General features: G+C 42.0%; 1 protein-coding gene across 1 annotated transcript in view; it reads right to left on the reverse strand.

Moving 5' to 3' along the window:
* Window positions 1-280: 280 nt before the first annotated feature.
* The window catches only part of TMCC2 (transmembrane and coiled-coil domain family 2), a 151,330-nt gene continuing 135,116 nt past the window's right edge, over window positions 281-16,494 (reverse strand). Inside the window, 5 exon segments of the mRNA XM_061632170.1 lie at window positions 281-450; window positions 452-517; window positions 519-569; window positions 571-657; window positions 12,762-12,897. Of these exon segments, the coding sequence (XP_061488154.1) occupies window positions 343-450; window positions 452-517; window positions 519-569; window positions 571-657; window positions 12,762-12,897 (448 nt within the window). The 3' untranslated portion in view covers window positions 281-342.

Here is a 16,494-nt window from a genome sequence, read left to right on the forward strand (position 1 = left end):
ATACAAAGCTTTGCAATCACCATCATTTCCTTTTGTTTGCTTTAAAAGAAAAGGCTAAGCTTTTTAAAGACTTTGTTTGTCTTCCCACAATGCCTTGCAAAGGCATCCCAGAGGAGTGACTTACTCATCCTCTTCACAAGCCCAGATGCAACTACACTCCTTACAGCTGAGAAACGATGTTGGATGTAAATAAAGATGGCTGTGCAAGGGAAGAATGATGTGAGAATTACATACTCCATATAGACAAAGGAAACTGAATTGGAAGGTTCTCCTCATTATCCCTCTCCTCAAGAGAAAAAAAACCAAACATGCTGCAGCCCCGGCATCTGGCTGCCAGGAGAATCAGCTAGGGAGCAGCACATGTTCCAGAAGATAGGTGATGAAGTCCCAGTGCTTCCAGAGGAGGAAGAGAAAAAGCACTAGCAGGGTGGTGCTCAAGAGACGCATGCGGGGTCTTCATCAAGGGCGTGATGAAATTAGCAATGGTGGAGACAAAGACCAGCAGCACGGCCATCAAAGGCCAAGATGACATTGATGAATTTGCCCAGCAGGGCCCGGGCATTGGCATTTCTCCACCCCTTCCAGCTGCACCACCTGTTGCTGCTGCTGCTGAAGCTCCAGCTTGGTGACGCGAGTCAGGCAGGATTCCACAGCCTCCTGTAGGAGGAAAAGGACAAATGTTAGCTCTGCAGAGGGATGGTGGACTACAGCTCAGTATCTGAGCATGTCCTTTGCAGGCTGAGAGTACCACCTTCAGTCTCATACTTATCTAGTTAACAAGATCATGTAGCTGGTGATGTGAAAGGCCCTCTTTCTGAGATCCTAGAGAATGGCTATGAGTCCGGGTAAACAATAGCTAGGCTCAATGAAGGGAGCTTCCAAGATTCCTAAGATAGCTGAGGCACATCTCCTTTCTTGGAAGGCAGCAATCTTTACACTGTTCTGGCTCAAAGTGAGGGAGGGGGGCACAAGCCAAGCAGTTTGAACACGGGGATACCTTCTATTATATGTTGTGTCCCACAAGGGCCAGGGAAGTCCCCCACTTCCCAGTGTCATCAGGGCCTTCCATTACTAAGAACTGGTTAATGCATGACTTGCAGTTGAGCTGCATCACCACAGCCCTCCCCAGATTTCTTCTACAAAGGCTCGGGGGAGGAGATAAATACCTTGGGAATGCCAGAAATTACAGCATTACTGAAGTTGCTGGTCAATAATCTGGATGCAAACCTCATGTTAAGAGCAGGAAATGCATATAATATATACTTATATATTATTAGAAGGTGGTGGTAACTCACTGGGTGGGAGAGTGTTAGGTAGCATGCTCGGTAATCATGTATGTGTATTGTGGTGGCAAGGGAACAAGAGTGTTGTGTTGTGTCACTCTAATACATCTAGTGGTATCACTCAGACAGAGACTAGTGGAATTAAATTTCCAATTATTTCCCTATTTTGAGAGGGGTGATGTCATGCGAAGAATCCATGCCAGTTGCCCAAGCTAACTGCGTTTTCTTTTTACAAAAGTTCTATTAGAATTGTGATGATTTTTATCATCATTATTAGATGTCAACCACAGATGATTAATTTGATTCACAGAAGACAAGAATCAATGGTTGCTAATCACGACAGCTAAATGCAAATGCAATCTCCATGATTAGGAGGGAAATTCTTCTGGTTACCAGATGTTGGGGTTAAGCACAATGATGACTATATCTATCTTGCCCCATTGATGAGTTTCCCAGGGAACAAACTGCTGGCCACTTCTGGAGACAAAATTCTGGATTAGATGGGTCCTTGGCCTGATTCAGCATAGCCATTCCTTATATTTTTTTATAAGAAGATAAACAAAATCTTCTTTCACAATAATGTAACGGTTATGTTTGTTTTTCAGGTTACTAGAATTAGGCATCACAGCAGCTGTGCTGATACAATGATATAGGCTGTGGCACTGGACTGGCATTATAAGTAGGGATGTTGAAGGAATTGGGGGGTGGGGTCCACATTTTGGAGTAAACTCACCAGATCCAAACTGATTTGCAGGCTGGAATTTGGTCCACTCCAGAATCCACATTCCTGCCAAATCATATTAGGTAGCCCAAGGGCCAACGTTTTAATTTTTTAACATTCTTTATAAATAAGTTTTTCTAGCACCTTGCAATAGGTAGAAAACATACCAGCTACCATGCAGGTTGAAATAGGGCTGGAAACACCTGTTAGGGTTAAATTGAAACCCCAGTGCTTGTAAAACTATAGTTCACTTTGTCCTACCCAAACCAGCTTGAGCATCATGGGAAATAGAACCAAAGTGGCCTTTATTTGACTCTTGATATAAAATGTCGGTTTATTTCCTGGTGACCTGACCCTTACCTACATTCCAGTGGCTCGCATAATAAAAGCCGGTTTAAGCTGGAAACTTCCCTACTATGCATTTCTGCATCACATTTATGCTTATAACCTTGCTTATTGTTACTAATGTGCCTTGCATAGGAATGTCAAACGCTGTTCCAATGTCCCACAAACCTTGACTTGTAAAACTCCTTTGATATGTAAGCAAAGTAATATCATGTCTGTCTCCAGTTTAGGGGGCGCCCGGTTGCAGCTGGGCCTCCCCTCAATAGTTGCCTTTGTCTGCTCCTGCATAGTGCTTATCTCCAGGACATGCGAAATATGCAGACATAGAGTCTAAGAGATAGTCTTGATGTTTCCACTTTGTCCTTCCCCCTGTACCCCTTTACCTCCTTACATATGCCCCAAAGCTATGACAGTTTAGCAATTGCTTCTTTTGTATTTTATGACGTGAACCCGATATTGTAAACTTCGGGGTAAGCCTATATAAACCCTTGAACACCAATAAACGAGGTTCCCATGCTGGCCTGCTTCAGCTTGTAAGTATTGGGTCCCCTTTGCAAAGGTTTTTGTCTCATGTTACTTGATCTCTGATAGTGGGTTCATTTGCACTCAACTCCGCACTCTTCCCGGGTGTAATAAGCGAGTTGGGGTTGACAGGAGCGACTTGCGTGTTGGGTTTGGACCTAACAATTGGGGGGCTCGTCCAGGATCCCTTTTTGCCATTGCACCCCTTAATTTGATAACAGGCGCCACGAGAGAATTTTCTCTCGGTTATCAATAAAAAGCGGGCAGCTTTGACACTTTGGGGAATAAAGCACAGTTGAGGAAAACCCGCTATCAGACGTCATGGGAAATAAAGGGAGTGTGCCGGTAAAGGACAGCCCTTTGGGAATAATGTGTATGGCTGTGGCAAGAGGAGGACTTGCCCTGTGCGTAAGAGAGGCCTGAAAAGAGAAAGATGATTGAGCTCTGTGCGGTAGCGAGACCGTGGGTAACTGCAGTATTGGCACCGGGTGAACGGTAGCCAAAGAGTGGCTCCTTTAAACCCGTTCCTTTAAGAGGAGTAGGGGAGCGGATTGAGGTAAAACATTCAGATTAATTGCATTTCTGGCTCCTATGGCAGATGGGAGTGCAGAGATTAAAGGGTTTTTACAATGCTGAAAGACAGATCTTTGACCGGTGAGGCCCCCCCTCCAAGTTATTTTTCTGAGGATGACTCAGATAGAAGAATGATTTTAAGTCGTTCTATTATGCTTTCCGCGCCAGCGCCGCCTTCCAGCCCCGAAGGCGGGGCTCCTCGGCCGGCGCGGAAACAAGTCTCTTCCGATTCAAGTGCTGAGACGGAAGAGAAGGATCCAGGAGAGGGGCCCTCAGGGGGGAACGGTCACGCGCTTGCGAAAAGGAGAAAAAGAGAAACGGTTATTGACTAAGGAAACGCCATTGATTGTGCGAGACCAGCCGTACCTGGACGCCCAGGGACGGGTCAGACTCCTAGGTGTGTAAGGCTTGTGTTTTCCCGGGAAGTAAGAACGTAAGAATGGTAATAGGAAGGATTTGCATAAAAGAAATGTGTATGAGTTGGGTACCCAAGTGAGAGGTTGTATGCGTATAGCTTTTTTTTGAGTTTATGTATGAAAGTTTTTCTGTGGGTTTGTTTTCAAGGGAACTTTCCTTCCATTACTGTCGTTCATAAATCATGCTGATTTTACCTTTTCCTCTTTTAACTGCTTGGATCAGCTGCGCTGCCCACCTGTTCTCTTAGTAGTTCTTAGCATTTTTTAAAAAGAAAGTATAGGATTTGAACTAAGCGATTCCTTTTAGAATGTCAGGATTTCTTTTTCTTTTGTTGCTGTACTGGGTTAACTCCTTCTTCCCTTCCTCCTTATTTGATATGAATTTAGATTATTAAGGTTTTTTTGTGTTTGTCTGTCTTGCTTGCCACAAATTACTTGTGTGCATCTTCCTTCCTGATGTAATGTTTTATATCCTCCTTATCTCAGTCAAATTGTTTTCTCAGTCTGTTGAAACAGTGGGATGATTGTTTTCTCTGCAGCAGTCTTATGCTTTAAGTCTCACGTGATCCCTATGGTTTACTATGTTTTATATAAAGACGGATTGGCTGTGTTTTCCTAATTATTGTGCTGTCTGTTATGTGATTGTAACTTATTAAATATAATTTCTTTTTTCAGCCCTTGCCGTTTGACATTAATCCCAATAGCAGATGTTCACAGGGGGGGGGGGATATTTGTCTAGAATAAGTTTTGCTTTTCATTATTTGTCAGTTATTTCTTATCTTGTAAATGTTACGTTTCTTTTGACGTGGTTCTGTTTTTTTGTTTGTTTGTTTGTTTTGTTACTGCATGTTGAGCCAGAATTACAGAAAAGGGAAAGAGAATGGTTTCCCCCCCCCCCTGTTCTCTAGATCTAGCACAAACGTATTAAGCATACATCTTGAAATCAGGAGAAGATACTAGAGTTCCTTTTGTTTAGATTAGACCTGAACCTTTGGCTGTTGCTTGTAGATAAAAGCCTGGCACAGTTAGTTTTTCTGTCAGTGGCCAAAGGGGCAAAAATAACAAAATTACTTTTGAAACTACTCTACCCATTTACCTTTATATAAAGGGAGGCAATTGTAAGTGCCAACTAAATTTGTATGTAGTGCCTTGTGGGCAGAAATGTTTTCCTCCCCCCATACACTTTGACAGGGAAGAGATACCCATGAATTAGAAAGGTTGTAAGTAAAATGAAGGATTCTAGGAAATAAGTTATTTTGATGGTAGAGGAAGGATAGTTTGAGAAATATTTATTGATGGTAATAAGAAAAGGGAAAAATGACAGGAAAAGGGAAAAATGACAGGAAATAACAAAATGTTGTATGTGGGGTTTTTTTCCTCTCTTCTTCATCATTGTTGCTAGATTGTGGATTAGAACCTATACCTGTTTAAACTTTTGAACTTGGGTAAAAATATATATATATATATTTGGAAGTCAACAACAAAACTTCTTGAAGGTTCTTTCTTCCATAAGGAAAATAAAACCTCTTCTTGAGGTACTCGATCCCAGGTAATTGTTTTAAATTTGTCTGTGAAATGTATGATTTGCCCATTTCCTAGATAGGCAAAACTGAGGCCACCTTGCTGTTTAAACCTAATGTGATGCCCTCTTGTGACTAGGTAAATTCATTAGCAAAAGGGGACCAAAATGCAGAGCTTCCAGCCACAGTAATTGTCTACCTCATATTAGAATTCACATTGGGAATCAATATTACTTTGCTTCCAAAACAGAAACTCATCCCCAGTTGCTCTTTGACTGAAGATGGACCAGGACTTTCAACAGGAAAATGCTTTCCTCATTGTCATACCTTGTGCATATAAATCACACTATTACTAATGAACTTTTTTCTTTTAAAATGATGTTCACAATTCTAACGCATGTTAGTGCATTTATTCCTTGACAGGCACTTAGAGCAACTGCTCTACATACAGGATGAGCACCATTGGAACTCTCTGCTGATTTGGAACAGAACAATCTATTTGTGCCACTAACATCTCTTTGTTTTGCATTCATAGCAAGAGGTATAAATCCTTTTTTCTCTGCTTTCCGTGGCTACTTTTCATGAGCAAGGCTCTACATAGCCAGAGGATGGGGAAACTCAGAAGTTTAGAATATGTTGTACTGTTGTGTGTTTTGTCTGTCTGTTGCAAAAACAATATTTTGGTTTTGTCCACTTTGATCAGAAGTCTCATCTGTGGCCATGGATGTTTTATTTTTATATTTTCTTTACTGCACTGAAGTGTTTTCTCCCCAAGGAACATTTTCCTTTTGCGTGTGTATCACAGAAGATTTTTATTTTGAGACATTTTGGACTCGATCTTTGAATTGCTCCAGGACCAGAACACGATATGCAACTGGCATGCTATTTTCCTGTATTGCTGCAATAACAGCATAGAGGCCTGCTTCATTCTACCTAACCACAGAACTATTTTCGGGCCTATTTTGGCCAGCAACCTGAAACGGGCACCTTGTGCAAGTTTGCAATCTTTTCATACAGTCCCTCGGGGGGAGGGGGGGGAATGAAGATTCTTTCATTATTCCAGTTTCTCTGCCTAGCATCAGCAAAAGACACACATGTTCAGTGGAAGCTGTAACTGAACAGGAACAGGAACAGGATGAACTTTGTGCAAGCCATCCCACAGTGTGTTTATTTGTTTTATTTACTTGTTTTCTTTGTAATATTTCCATTGTAATATTGAATGTAACTGTTTATGCATTGTCCTTTAAGAATGTGTTGTTGTTATTGTTTTCCCTTCATAATTTATATGTTATGGCTGTTTTGTTCTTTAGATGTTTTTACTTTTCAAATCCTTCTGAGTGATTCTGTAATAGGGGTTTACTGAATTTGGCTACTTCAGATGTGAGGTTCATCAATGTGAAGTTTTGACCCATTTGTTTATTTTCTCACTCTGTCATTACAATGGCTAGGAATAGGTAACAATTAATGTGAATGGATGTCAACACCATAAGAATCTAGGAAGATGATAGTTTGGAATTCCATCAAGATTGCTTTTCTCTCAAAATGATTAATGTATCTTATGGCTTTTTCATGCTAAGAAATGAATTAAGTTCAACTATTGCATATTCTGGACATGGGTGCATGTGCCTTAGAACATTTTGTGATTATGATGTTATTGATAAGTACTATACACAACCTATGCTAACATTTCAATAGATGCCTTTGTGGTATTAAGGAAATGGTAGGATGTGATTTTCCATTTAAAGTCCCTGTATGGATCATCCAGAGAATATTAGTTAATCCAGATTTGTTTCAACACACCGACCTAGCTGATCTTCAGACACTACCTTCTCATCCTATGTACAGAAACAATTAGAAGCATTTAAACAAATGGGGGAGCAAGTACACTCTAGATAGCGCATGATTGCCATACAGTCACTTACATTATAGATAAGCACTCACAGATATAGGCACATATAGGCACATGGATGATTTTGGATTCCCTGTTTGGCTGGGATAAGGATGCCAAAGAAGGTTTAACCCTTATAATGCACCCCATTGTGGTGATTTTGAATTCTGATCTTTGTCTAATTAGCCCTTGTAATGTGTATCCATCTCATATGGCACAGTCACACCCTGGAAGTCAGTATTGGAGCCAGGGGGCACAACGGTGCTTGCTAATATGTGAAAGGTCATCTGTGTACATCTGCCTTTCACATAAAAGGAGGGAGTGGTACGGCTTGGCTAACCCCGTTTTGGTTCAAGTGGAATCTAGGAGGTGCAAAAGCCAAGAGCTATAACTTCCACCCCAACTCACACATACCCCCACGGCTGGTAATGCGTTCCAGAGGTTTTGTGCATAGAAAAACAAGGGCAGAGTTAAACGCTGTCGCATAAATGTTATCTTAATCCTTGGCGGATACACCCCCATCCACAGGGAATCCCATTGCTCGTTAGAAATAGCATTAGTTTTCCTTTTTTCTTGACTAGAAGCACACATATCGGAAAATATATACAGACATAGGGGGTCTTCTTATATTGAGACCCCCCCCCCACTGGCCTGGACTTTACAGGAGACAGGGACAACCAAAACAAGGAACACACACTTCACCACATGGATAAGTGGGAGTCCCCTTTGTTACTTAAGGAGTACAGTCTCCTTTGCTTCCTGCTACAGCTTAAACGAGGTAGAGGAGGGCTTGGTGATAAGCGGTTTAGTAAGAAGTGAGGTCTGTGTGACCAATACATGTGATATACCCACTTGAAAATGGCAATTGGACTTTGAAGAATGGGACATAAAACAGTGGGTAAGGTAATATTACTGCTGAGATGGTAGCATTTGTTGCATTTGATTTTCCTTTGGTCACTGACTTGTTCTTTTCCTATTGGGCTTAACGGGTCGCCAAATGCCTGCTGGCCCTTGGTGGATCTGTGAATTTTGGTCTAGCTGGCAGAAGATATTGTTTTATGTGATTATAGTAATAGTTTTTTAAAATTATTATTACTGGATGTTGTTACTTGCAATGTATTTCTAATGTTATTCAGTTAATGTCTATAGGTCTCTGAGTTTAGTTTTAGGGACCAAAACCAAGCAAACGGGCCATTCTAGTAGTATCAAAAGGTCCAGTCATACTTGACAGTTCCTTGGTCGATGTACTGAAAAGGGAGTTGAGCAGACTGACGCAAGATTGTGTTTTATGTTGTAATAGTTATAGTATTATTAATAGCTGTTTGTTGCTGTATACAATGCATCCCAAATTTAATCCAGCTTGCTTCCGCCTGCCTGCATAGGCTGATTTCTTCATTTTCCCGAAAGCCGCAACCGACTTACATGGAAATGGCTTTGAGACCGATTTGGCAACCCAAACAAAGTAATACAGCTACCCGAGAGACCAGTTAGTCTCTCAGGGCTGAAAGGGGGGACTGTTAGGGTTAAATTGAAACCCCAGTGCTTGTAAAACTATAGTTCACTTGTCCTACCCAAACCAGCTTGAGCATCATGGGAAATAGAACCAAAGTGGCCTTTATTTGACTCTTGATATAAAATGTCGGTTTATTTCCTGGTGACCTGACCCTTACCTACATTCCAGTGGCTCGCATAATAAAAGCCGGTTTAAGCTGGAAACTTCCCTACTATGCATTTCTGCATCACATTTATGCTTATAACCTTGCTTATTGTTACTAATGTGCCTTGCATAGGAATGTCAAACGCTGTTCCAATGTCCCACAAACCTTGACTTGTAAAACTCCTTTGATATGTAAGCAAAGTAATATCATGTCTGTCTCCAGTTTAGGGGGCGCCCGGTTGCAGCTGGGCCTCCCCTCAATAGTTGCCTTTGTCTGCTCCTGCATAGTGCTTATCTCCAGGACATGCGAAATATGCAGACATAGAGTCTAAGAGATAGTCTTGATGTTTCCACTTTGTCCTTCCCCCTGTACCCCTTTACCTCCTTACATATGCCCCAAAGCTATGACAGTTAGCAATTGCTTCTTTTGTATTTTATGACGTGAACCCGATATTGTAAACTTCGGGGTAAGCCTATATAAACCCTTGAACACCAATAAACGAGGTTCCCATGCTGGCCTGCTTCAGCTTGTAAGTATTGGGTCCCCTTTGCAAAGGTTTTTGTCTCATGTTACTTGATCTATGATAGTGGGTTCATTTGCACTCAACTCCGCACTCTTCCCGGGTGTAATAAGCGAGTTGGGGTTGACAGGGCGACTTGCGTGTTGGGTTTGGACCTAACACACCCCTGTAATAGATGGTATTTGATAGTATGCCATTCCTCACAGGGGCACTATACTGAGGAGGGGGAGAACATCACATACAGTCCATCACAGGGGCAATTTTGCACTTTCTAGTGGCTCTGAGCTGCTAGAAAAACCCACTAAAAATACATTAAAAATAAATAAAAGGTAGCCCTCAGACCATTTTTCAAACTTACAAGGACCTTTTGTTGCTTTTAAAAACAATTTTGCATGGATTTTTAATTTAAAAAATCCACACATGCTGTTTGAAACAGGACAGAAGAAGAGATCAGTCCCATGTGAAATCAGCATCGACTGAATGGAACCCAATCCGTCCAGGTTCAGCCCTAGTTGTGTGCCAGGTCAATACATGATTTTTACATCACTGCATGAAGTCTGCACTGATGGCACTGTCAGGCACAGTATTATGTACACCTATTACAGATATCTGTTAACAGACACTCTGTTACCACACGCAGTGCAGATGTGTGGAGAGAATACATGGTTGGGCAGCAGTGAGGAGGGGTCATAGTTGGGGCTGCCCTGAATATATTACGTACCATTCTAAAATATCTTCATGGTGCAATAGCCTATGTACAATACAGACTGTATAAAGTAATTGTAATGGGTTTGGAATGGAAAGGTAGCCTAACAAGATGGGAATAATTATTCATCTCACACAGAAAATCATTCTAGCTGTATTAGCTGAAAGCCATTCTTAGTTCATTTGGAGCCCTGACACACATCTATGGGATAGGGTTATCTGGCAGCAGTCTAAAACCCCTTACTTTAGAGAGCTGCACAGAGTTCCATTGAAGTCCTAGTAAATCCTGCAAAACATTTATGGAGATCCTGGTACAGTTGAGCCATCAGATATGAGTCATTCACATAACCATTTTCTCTCACCTCCTCTTCCCCCCGTGCCAAATTCAATCCACCTCACCTTAATGTTTCCTCTGTTGCCATATGGGGGCAGGAAAATACTCCATGGGGGTATGTTCATCTATTAGAGTCAACAGGAGCATTTTATACATGGGATTTTAAAATTATTATTTAGACCTGAAAGAGGACACCCAGGAAATAAAATGAATATTGGTCAGACTCTGTTGTGGAAGAACGGATGAAGCACTGAACTAATGCTTAGCAGATCTGAGTTTTATTCCCAGTTCTTTCTGAGCTGCTAAACAACTCTGGATGAGGGTGAGAGCAACATTTTTGCTTCTGTTCCCGCAGCTGGCGAAATTAGAAGAATCCAAGGTTATGGCACCTCTGTAAAGGCACTTGAGATTAAAAAGGTCTGTGTACTGCACTGTCAGAAATGACACACAGCAGAACATCTTCTGGACAGATAGAAGGTGGACTCTAGGCAGCAATTAGTTTTGCTAAATGACCATTGACAGAATGGACCAAATCCCCAGCCATTTCCCAAAGCAGTCTGCAGGCAAGGCCCATTACCTTAATTGCCACTACCTCAATGGCTTCAAGCTTCTGTACTGTTAAGTTGGCAGCTAAATGGCATCCCTCTGGAGGCCACATTTAGCTTAAGGGTTTCCAATTGTTAACTACTATCATACTGCATAGAGACTGAAAGTGCTGAGAGACACCCTGAAGCTATGAAGAACAAGAGAGGGGAGAAAATCCCAAAATCAGCACAATAACAAATTGGGAGTTCATCTCTGTGTCATTAAACACCATGTCCTTCCTTCTTTGGGGGCCTCAAATAATAGTACAGTGGGCTTAAAATGACTTCCATGGGCTTGTAGTCATTTCTGTATAAACTGGGTAAGTCTCTGGACCTTGGATACCACCCCATGTTATCTAATTTGCACAGTAACATTTTTCCTGTCTCAGAAAGAGCACAAAAGATATGTAATGTGGCCGACAGGAACACAGGAAGAAGTCTTACAGTGCATCAGACCATTAGTACACCTAAGCTCAGTATTGTATGTACCAAGGGTTCCCAAACTGTGGTCTGTGGACCACCAGTGGTCTGCAGCATGTCTACATATCCATACTGATTTTTAATTGTATTTTTCTTGCTTCTTTTATTTCTTATATTTCATTTTGTTGTATTACAATTTGAATTCTATGGAATGCAAATGTAATACAATACAAGAAATGAAATCTACCTATATGATATTTTTGTAAGCGTTCACAGGTAGCGTGAAGCTAACAGGTTGGGCAGGCAAGGACAAACCGTGGTGGCCCCCGAACTGTGGAACAGCTTCCCCGATGAGGTGCGCCTGGCGCCGACACTAGTATCTTTTTGGCGCCAGGTGAAAACCTTTTTATACTCCCAGGCATTTTAAAGTGTGTTTTAAATAGCATTTTCATCATTATTTGTATTTTGGATGTTTGGTTCTTTTATTGTTTGTTTGCTTTGTTTTCTTGATTTATTGTATTTATACATTGCTTGTTTTTTATCTTTTTGTACACCGCCCAGAGAGCCTTCGGGCTTAGGGCGGTATATAAATTAAATTAAATAAATAAATAAATAAACCACAATGTCTAGGGCAGCGGTGGGCCTGCACAGCAAGACCCAGAACTTGGCCTCACCAGGTAGGTGGGAGGCCACCCAGGGGAGGAGAGGTCTGGCACCCCTGGTGGTGGTGGTGGGGAGAAGGGAGTTTTGGTGACCCCTGGGATGGTGATGGGGAGAAAGGGGAGGGGAGCTCTGGCTACACCTGAGGGGAATGAGGGAGAACTACAGCAAACCGTGGGGGCAGAGGGGAGCTTTGGTGACCCAAGGAAGGGGGGTTGGCGACGGTAGGTGGGTTTGATGAGTGAAGCGAGCAGGGGCGGAGCCCCCAGTCAGCAATAAGAATACAATGAAAAAATATACAGCATCTAGTGTAGCACATTACAATTGCTACAACAGGCAGAAAAATCATTGTCTGCCAAGACTCTTAGCAATTTTCTAGTGGTCCATGGGGGGAAAAAGTCTGTGAACCTCTGGTCTATGCATTAACTGGCAGCAGCTCTTAGTAATGTTGAAGGTCTGGTTCTGAGCACTGCCTGTATAGGAGCCCACCTAGTATTTGTACATAAGTTCTTGACATTTGGGAAGGAGAGTGAATATATGGAAAGAATGAATATTGAACAGGGAGGAACAGTTGTCAGATCAGCTGTACTAACATCCCATGTGTTTCCCTACCTGGATGTCCCTGGCTCTCTCATAGGACTGGTAAGCCACCTTCTCCTCCATGCTAGCCAGCTCCTGCTTGAGATTGGTCATCTCATTCTGGTGAAGCTCTGTCAGGTCATTCAGCTGCTCTTCTAGGCGCTCATATCTGTGTTGTGGGAGAGGAAGAAAAACATGCAGCAGGTGAAAAATTTGAGACAAGAGATGTCAGTGAAGCTCACTGTATTCAGGTTCGGATTTGAGTTTTGCGGGCTCATAATGCATCAAAGAAGAGCTGATCCAGAGAAGAATTCCTTCCTCCCACCAGCATTTCCCAATTCACACTCTCCCCTCAAGATTTACAAGCTGGAAGTGGTAGAGGCATCCAGGTAAGTGGGAAGGAGGGAGCTCTGTCCATTCCCCTCCTAGCAATGTCAGCAGTTCTTTGGTAAAATATGTCTCTCATGGACCATCAAGCCTTTCAAGCTCCAGAGAGATAGGAGAGAAGGGACAGACCTCATCCTTCCCTTGTGCCAAGTGTTGCTGCTACTGGCTAATGAGTCCTTAAAAGTAGAAGGAGCAGGGAAGGAACTGTTCCAAGTAACTTTGGAACACTAGATTTGCTCAGAAAATAAGCCAAGTTAATTCCTTCCTCTTTCAAGCCACTGTTCTGAGTACTATACTGAGTTCTGCATCCATGCAATATTGCACTATTATGACAGTTGAATGTTTTCAGTCTTAGGGGACTCTCATGTTAGACTCACTAGCCTCTTTGTTATCCAAAATCAATCAGACTGATAAACGAATTAAGCAATGAACTTGGCAGTGCTAATGAAAATACTAGCCCACAAACAACCCCAACTTTATTATTTATTTATTAGATTTATAGCCTGCCCTTTCTCCCAGTAGGAGCCCCAGGCAGCAAACAAAAGCACTAAAAACACTTTAACACATAATAAAAACAGACTTTAAAATATATTAAAACAAAACAACCATTAAAACATATTAAAACAAAACATCTTTAAAAACATTTTTTAAAAACATCTATTTTTTAAAAAAAAGAAGATTTAAAAACATTAAAAAGCAATTCCAACACAGACACAGACTGGGAAAAGGTCTCTACTTAAAAGGCTTGCTGAAAGAGGAAGGTCTTCAGTAGGTGTTGAAAAGATAACAGAGATGGTGCCTGCCTAATATTTAAGGGAAGGGAATTCCAAAGGGTAGGTGCCACTACACTAAAGTTCCGTTTCCTACATTGTGCAGAATGGACCTCCTGATAAGATGCTAGCCAGCTGGGGAGGACTAGCCTCAGAGGGAGGCAATGGTAAACCCCCACTGAATACCGTTTACCATGAAAACCCTATTCATAGGGTCGCCATAAGTCAGGATCGACTTGAAGGCAGTCCATTTCCATTTCATAGCTCAGTGGTAGGGCACATGCAAAGGTCACATTGCTTTACATGCAAAGGTCCAAAATTTGGTCTCTGGAAGAGACTATTGCCTGGAATCCTGGAGAGCCAATGCTAGTCCACGTCATCAGTACTGAGCTAGATGGTACCAAACAGCCTGACTCGGTATAAAAGAGGAAAGAGATCCAAGGGCCACAGTGACTCTGAAATTTATTTATGTATTTTATTAACAACATTTATATATGGCTTTATTATCATAGCTTAAGAAGAGCCCTGGTGGATAAGATGTAAGGCCTATCTAGTCCAGCATCCTGTTTTCTATAGTGCCCAGCCAGATGCCCTTTGGGAAGCTCACAAGCAGGTCATATGAGGGCAATGTCCTGCTGAAGTTCCCCAGTGACTGTTATTCAGAAGCCTGCTGCTTCTGACACTGGAGGCAGAACATAGCCATTGTTGCTAGTAGCCCTTGATAGCATTTTACGCCATGGATTTGTCTAAGCGTCTTTTAAAGCCATCAAAGTTGGTGGCCATCACCACATCTTGTGGTAGTAAATTCCATAATTTAAGTGTGTGAAGAAGTTACTGGTTTTGTCTGCCCTGACTGTCCCACCATTCAGCTTTGATGACCCCAGGTTCACACAATTAGCTTACTTTGAAGTAGCAAAGTTTCCAAGGAGAAAAGAGGAAAAACTGGTGAGAGAAAGACATACAGAAAATTATTCTGATATATTTTGGCCTGAGTATCTTGTTATTCTACTCATATTCTAAAGAAAGAAAGATACTACTGTTCATGAGATGATTTTATTCAGTTCCTTTTTTTGCTGTTTTTAGCTTGCAATTTGCTTATGAGCTGCTGTTTTTTCTTTTTCATTTTCTATTTTAACGCAATAGCCCAGTCACTGGCTTGGCTTGATGCTATATAAGGTTAAAGGAATTAATAGCAACGATGTTTTGAAGCATAGAGAGAGCATCAGTTTCCCATGGTTGGTCCAGGACTGGCCCAAGATGTTTTGATGCCTGAGGTGAAGAACAAGACTGCATCCTCCACTCCCACATTCCATTTACAAAATTCAGTGGGACTGGAAGTCACATTTTACTTGGAACACTGCTGACAGGGTACCTTCCTCCACCACACCAGAGGGCAGCAGCTAGGTTAGGTGGTACATGGCAGATTAGCTTAAGAGCTAAGGGGGAATTAAAGGGTCTGTCACCCCAGCATCTGCCACCTGATGCTGCCACCTCACCTTATTTTTATTTATCTATTTGATTTATTATTTGATTTATATCCTGCCCTTCCTCCCAGCATGAGCCCAGAGTGGCAAACAGAAGCGCTAAAAACACTTTAAAACATCATAAAAACAGACCTTAAAATACATTAAAACAAAACAACGTTAAAAACATTTTTAAAAAAAGCTTTAAAAACATCTTTTTTAAAAAGGGTTAAAAACTATTTAAAAAACATATTAACAAGCAATTCTAACACAGACGCAGACTGGGATAGGTCTCAACCTAAAAGGCTTGTTGAAAGAGGAAAGTCTTCAAAAGGCGCCGAAAAGATAGCAGAGAATGGTGCCTGCCTAATATTCAAGGGGAGGGAATTCCACACAGTAGGCCGCCACACTAAAAGTCCATTTCCTGTATTGTGCAGGACAAACCTCCTGATAAGATGGTATCTGCAGGAGGCCCTCATCTGCAGAGTGCAGTGATCAACTGGGTATACAACGGATAAGATGATCTTTCAGGTATCCTGGTCCCAAGCTGTATAGGGCTTTGTACACCAAAACTAGAACCCTGACTTAGCCCAGTAGCTAGTAGGTAGCCAGTGCAATTCTTTCAGCAGTGGGTTAACATGTTGGTGATACCCTGCCCCAGTGAGCAAACTCACCGCCGCATTTTGCACTAGCTGCAGCTTCCAGACCAACCTTAAGGGTAGCCCCACATAGAGTACATTACAGTAATCCAGCCTGGAGGTTACCAGTGCATGGATAAAGTGGTCCAAACTTTAGTTTTGCCTGGAGCTGAATGACCATTTAAGTACACTGATAGATGGCCAAAGAATACCCTGGTTTTCAGCCTTGATATGTTCACAAAGTTGGTTACAATGAAAATGTAGTCAGATATATAACAGGGATACATGAGAATGTACGCAGAGTCTTTTGGTCCTTAGCAGCTGATGTAATAATCAAGGCTCCAATCTCTTCCCCCTACAGTGAAAAGGCTGAAGGAGCTGCAGACGGACTAGGGGGCTGGCTGAAGGTACTGCCAGCTCAACAGAAGCAGCCCATCCATTGATACAGATGGACTCTACACGGTGAGAGCACTTAAGGATGTATGTTCTCTGCTTTCCAGGAGACTGG

Source organism: Rhineura floridana, chromosome 6 (genome assembly GCF_030035675.1).
Source record: "Rhineura floridana isolate rRhiFlo1 chromosome 6, rRhiFlo1.hap2, whole genome shotgun sequence".
NCBI classification, from domain to species: Eukaryota; Metazoa; Chordata; class Lepidosauria; order Squamata; family Rhineuridae; genus Rhineura; species Rhineura floridana.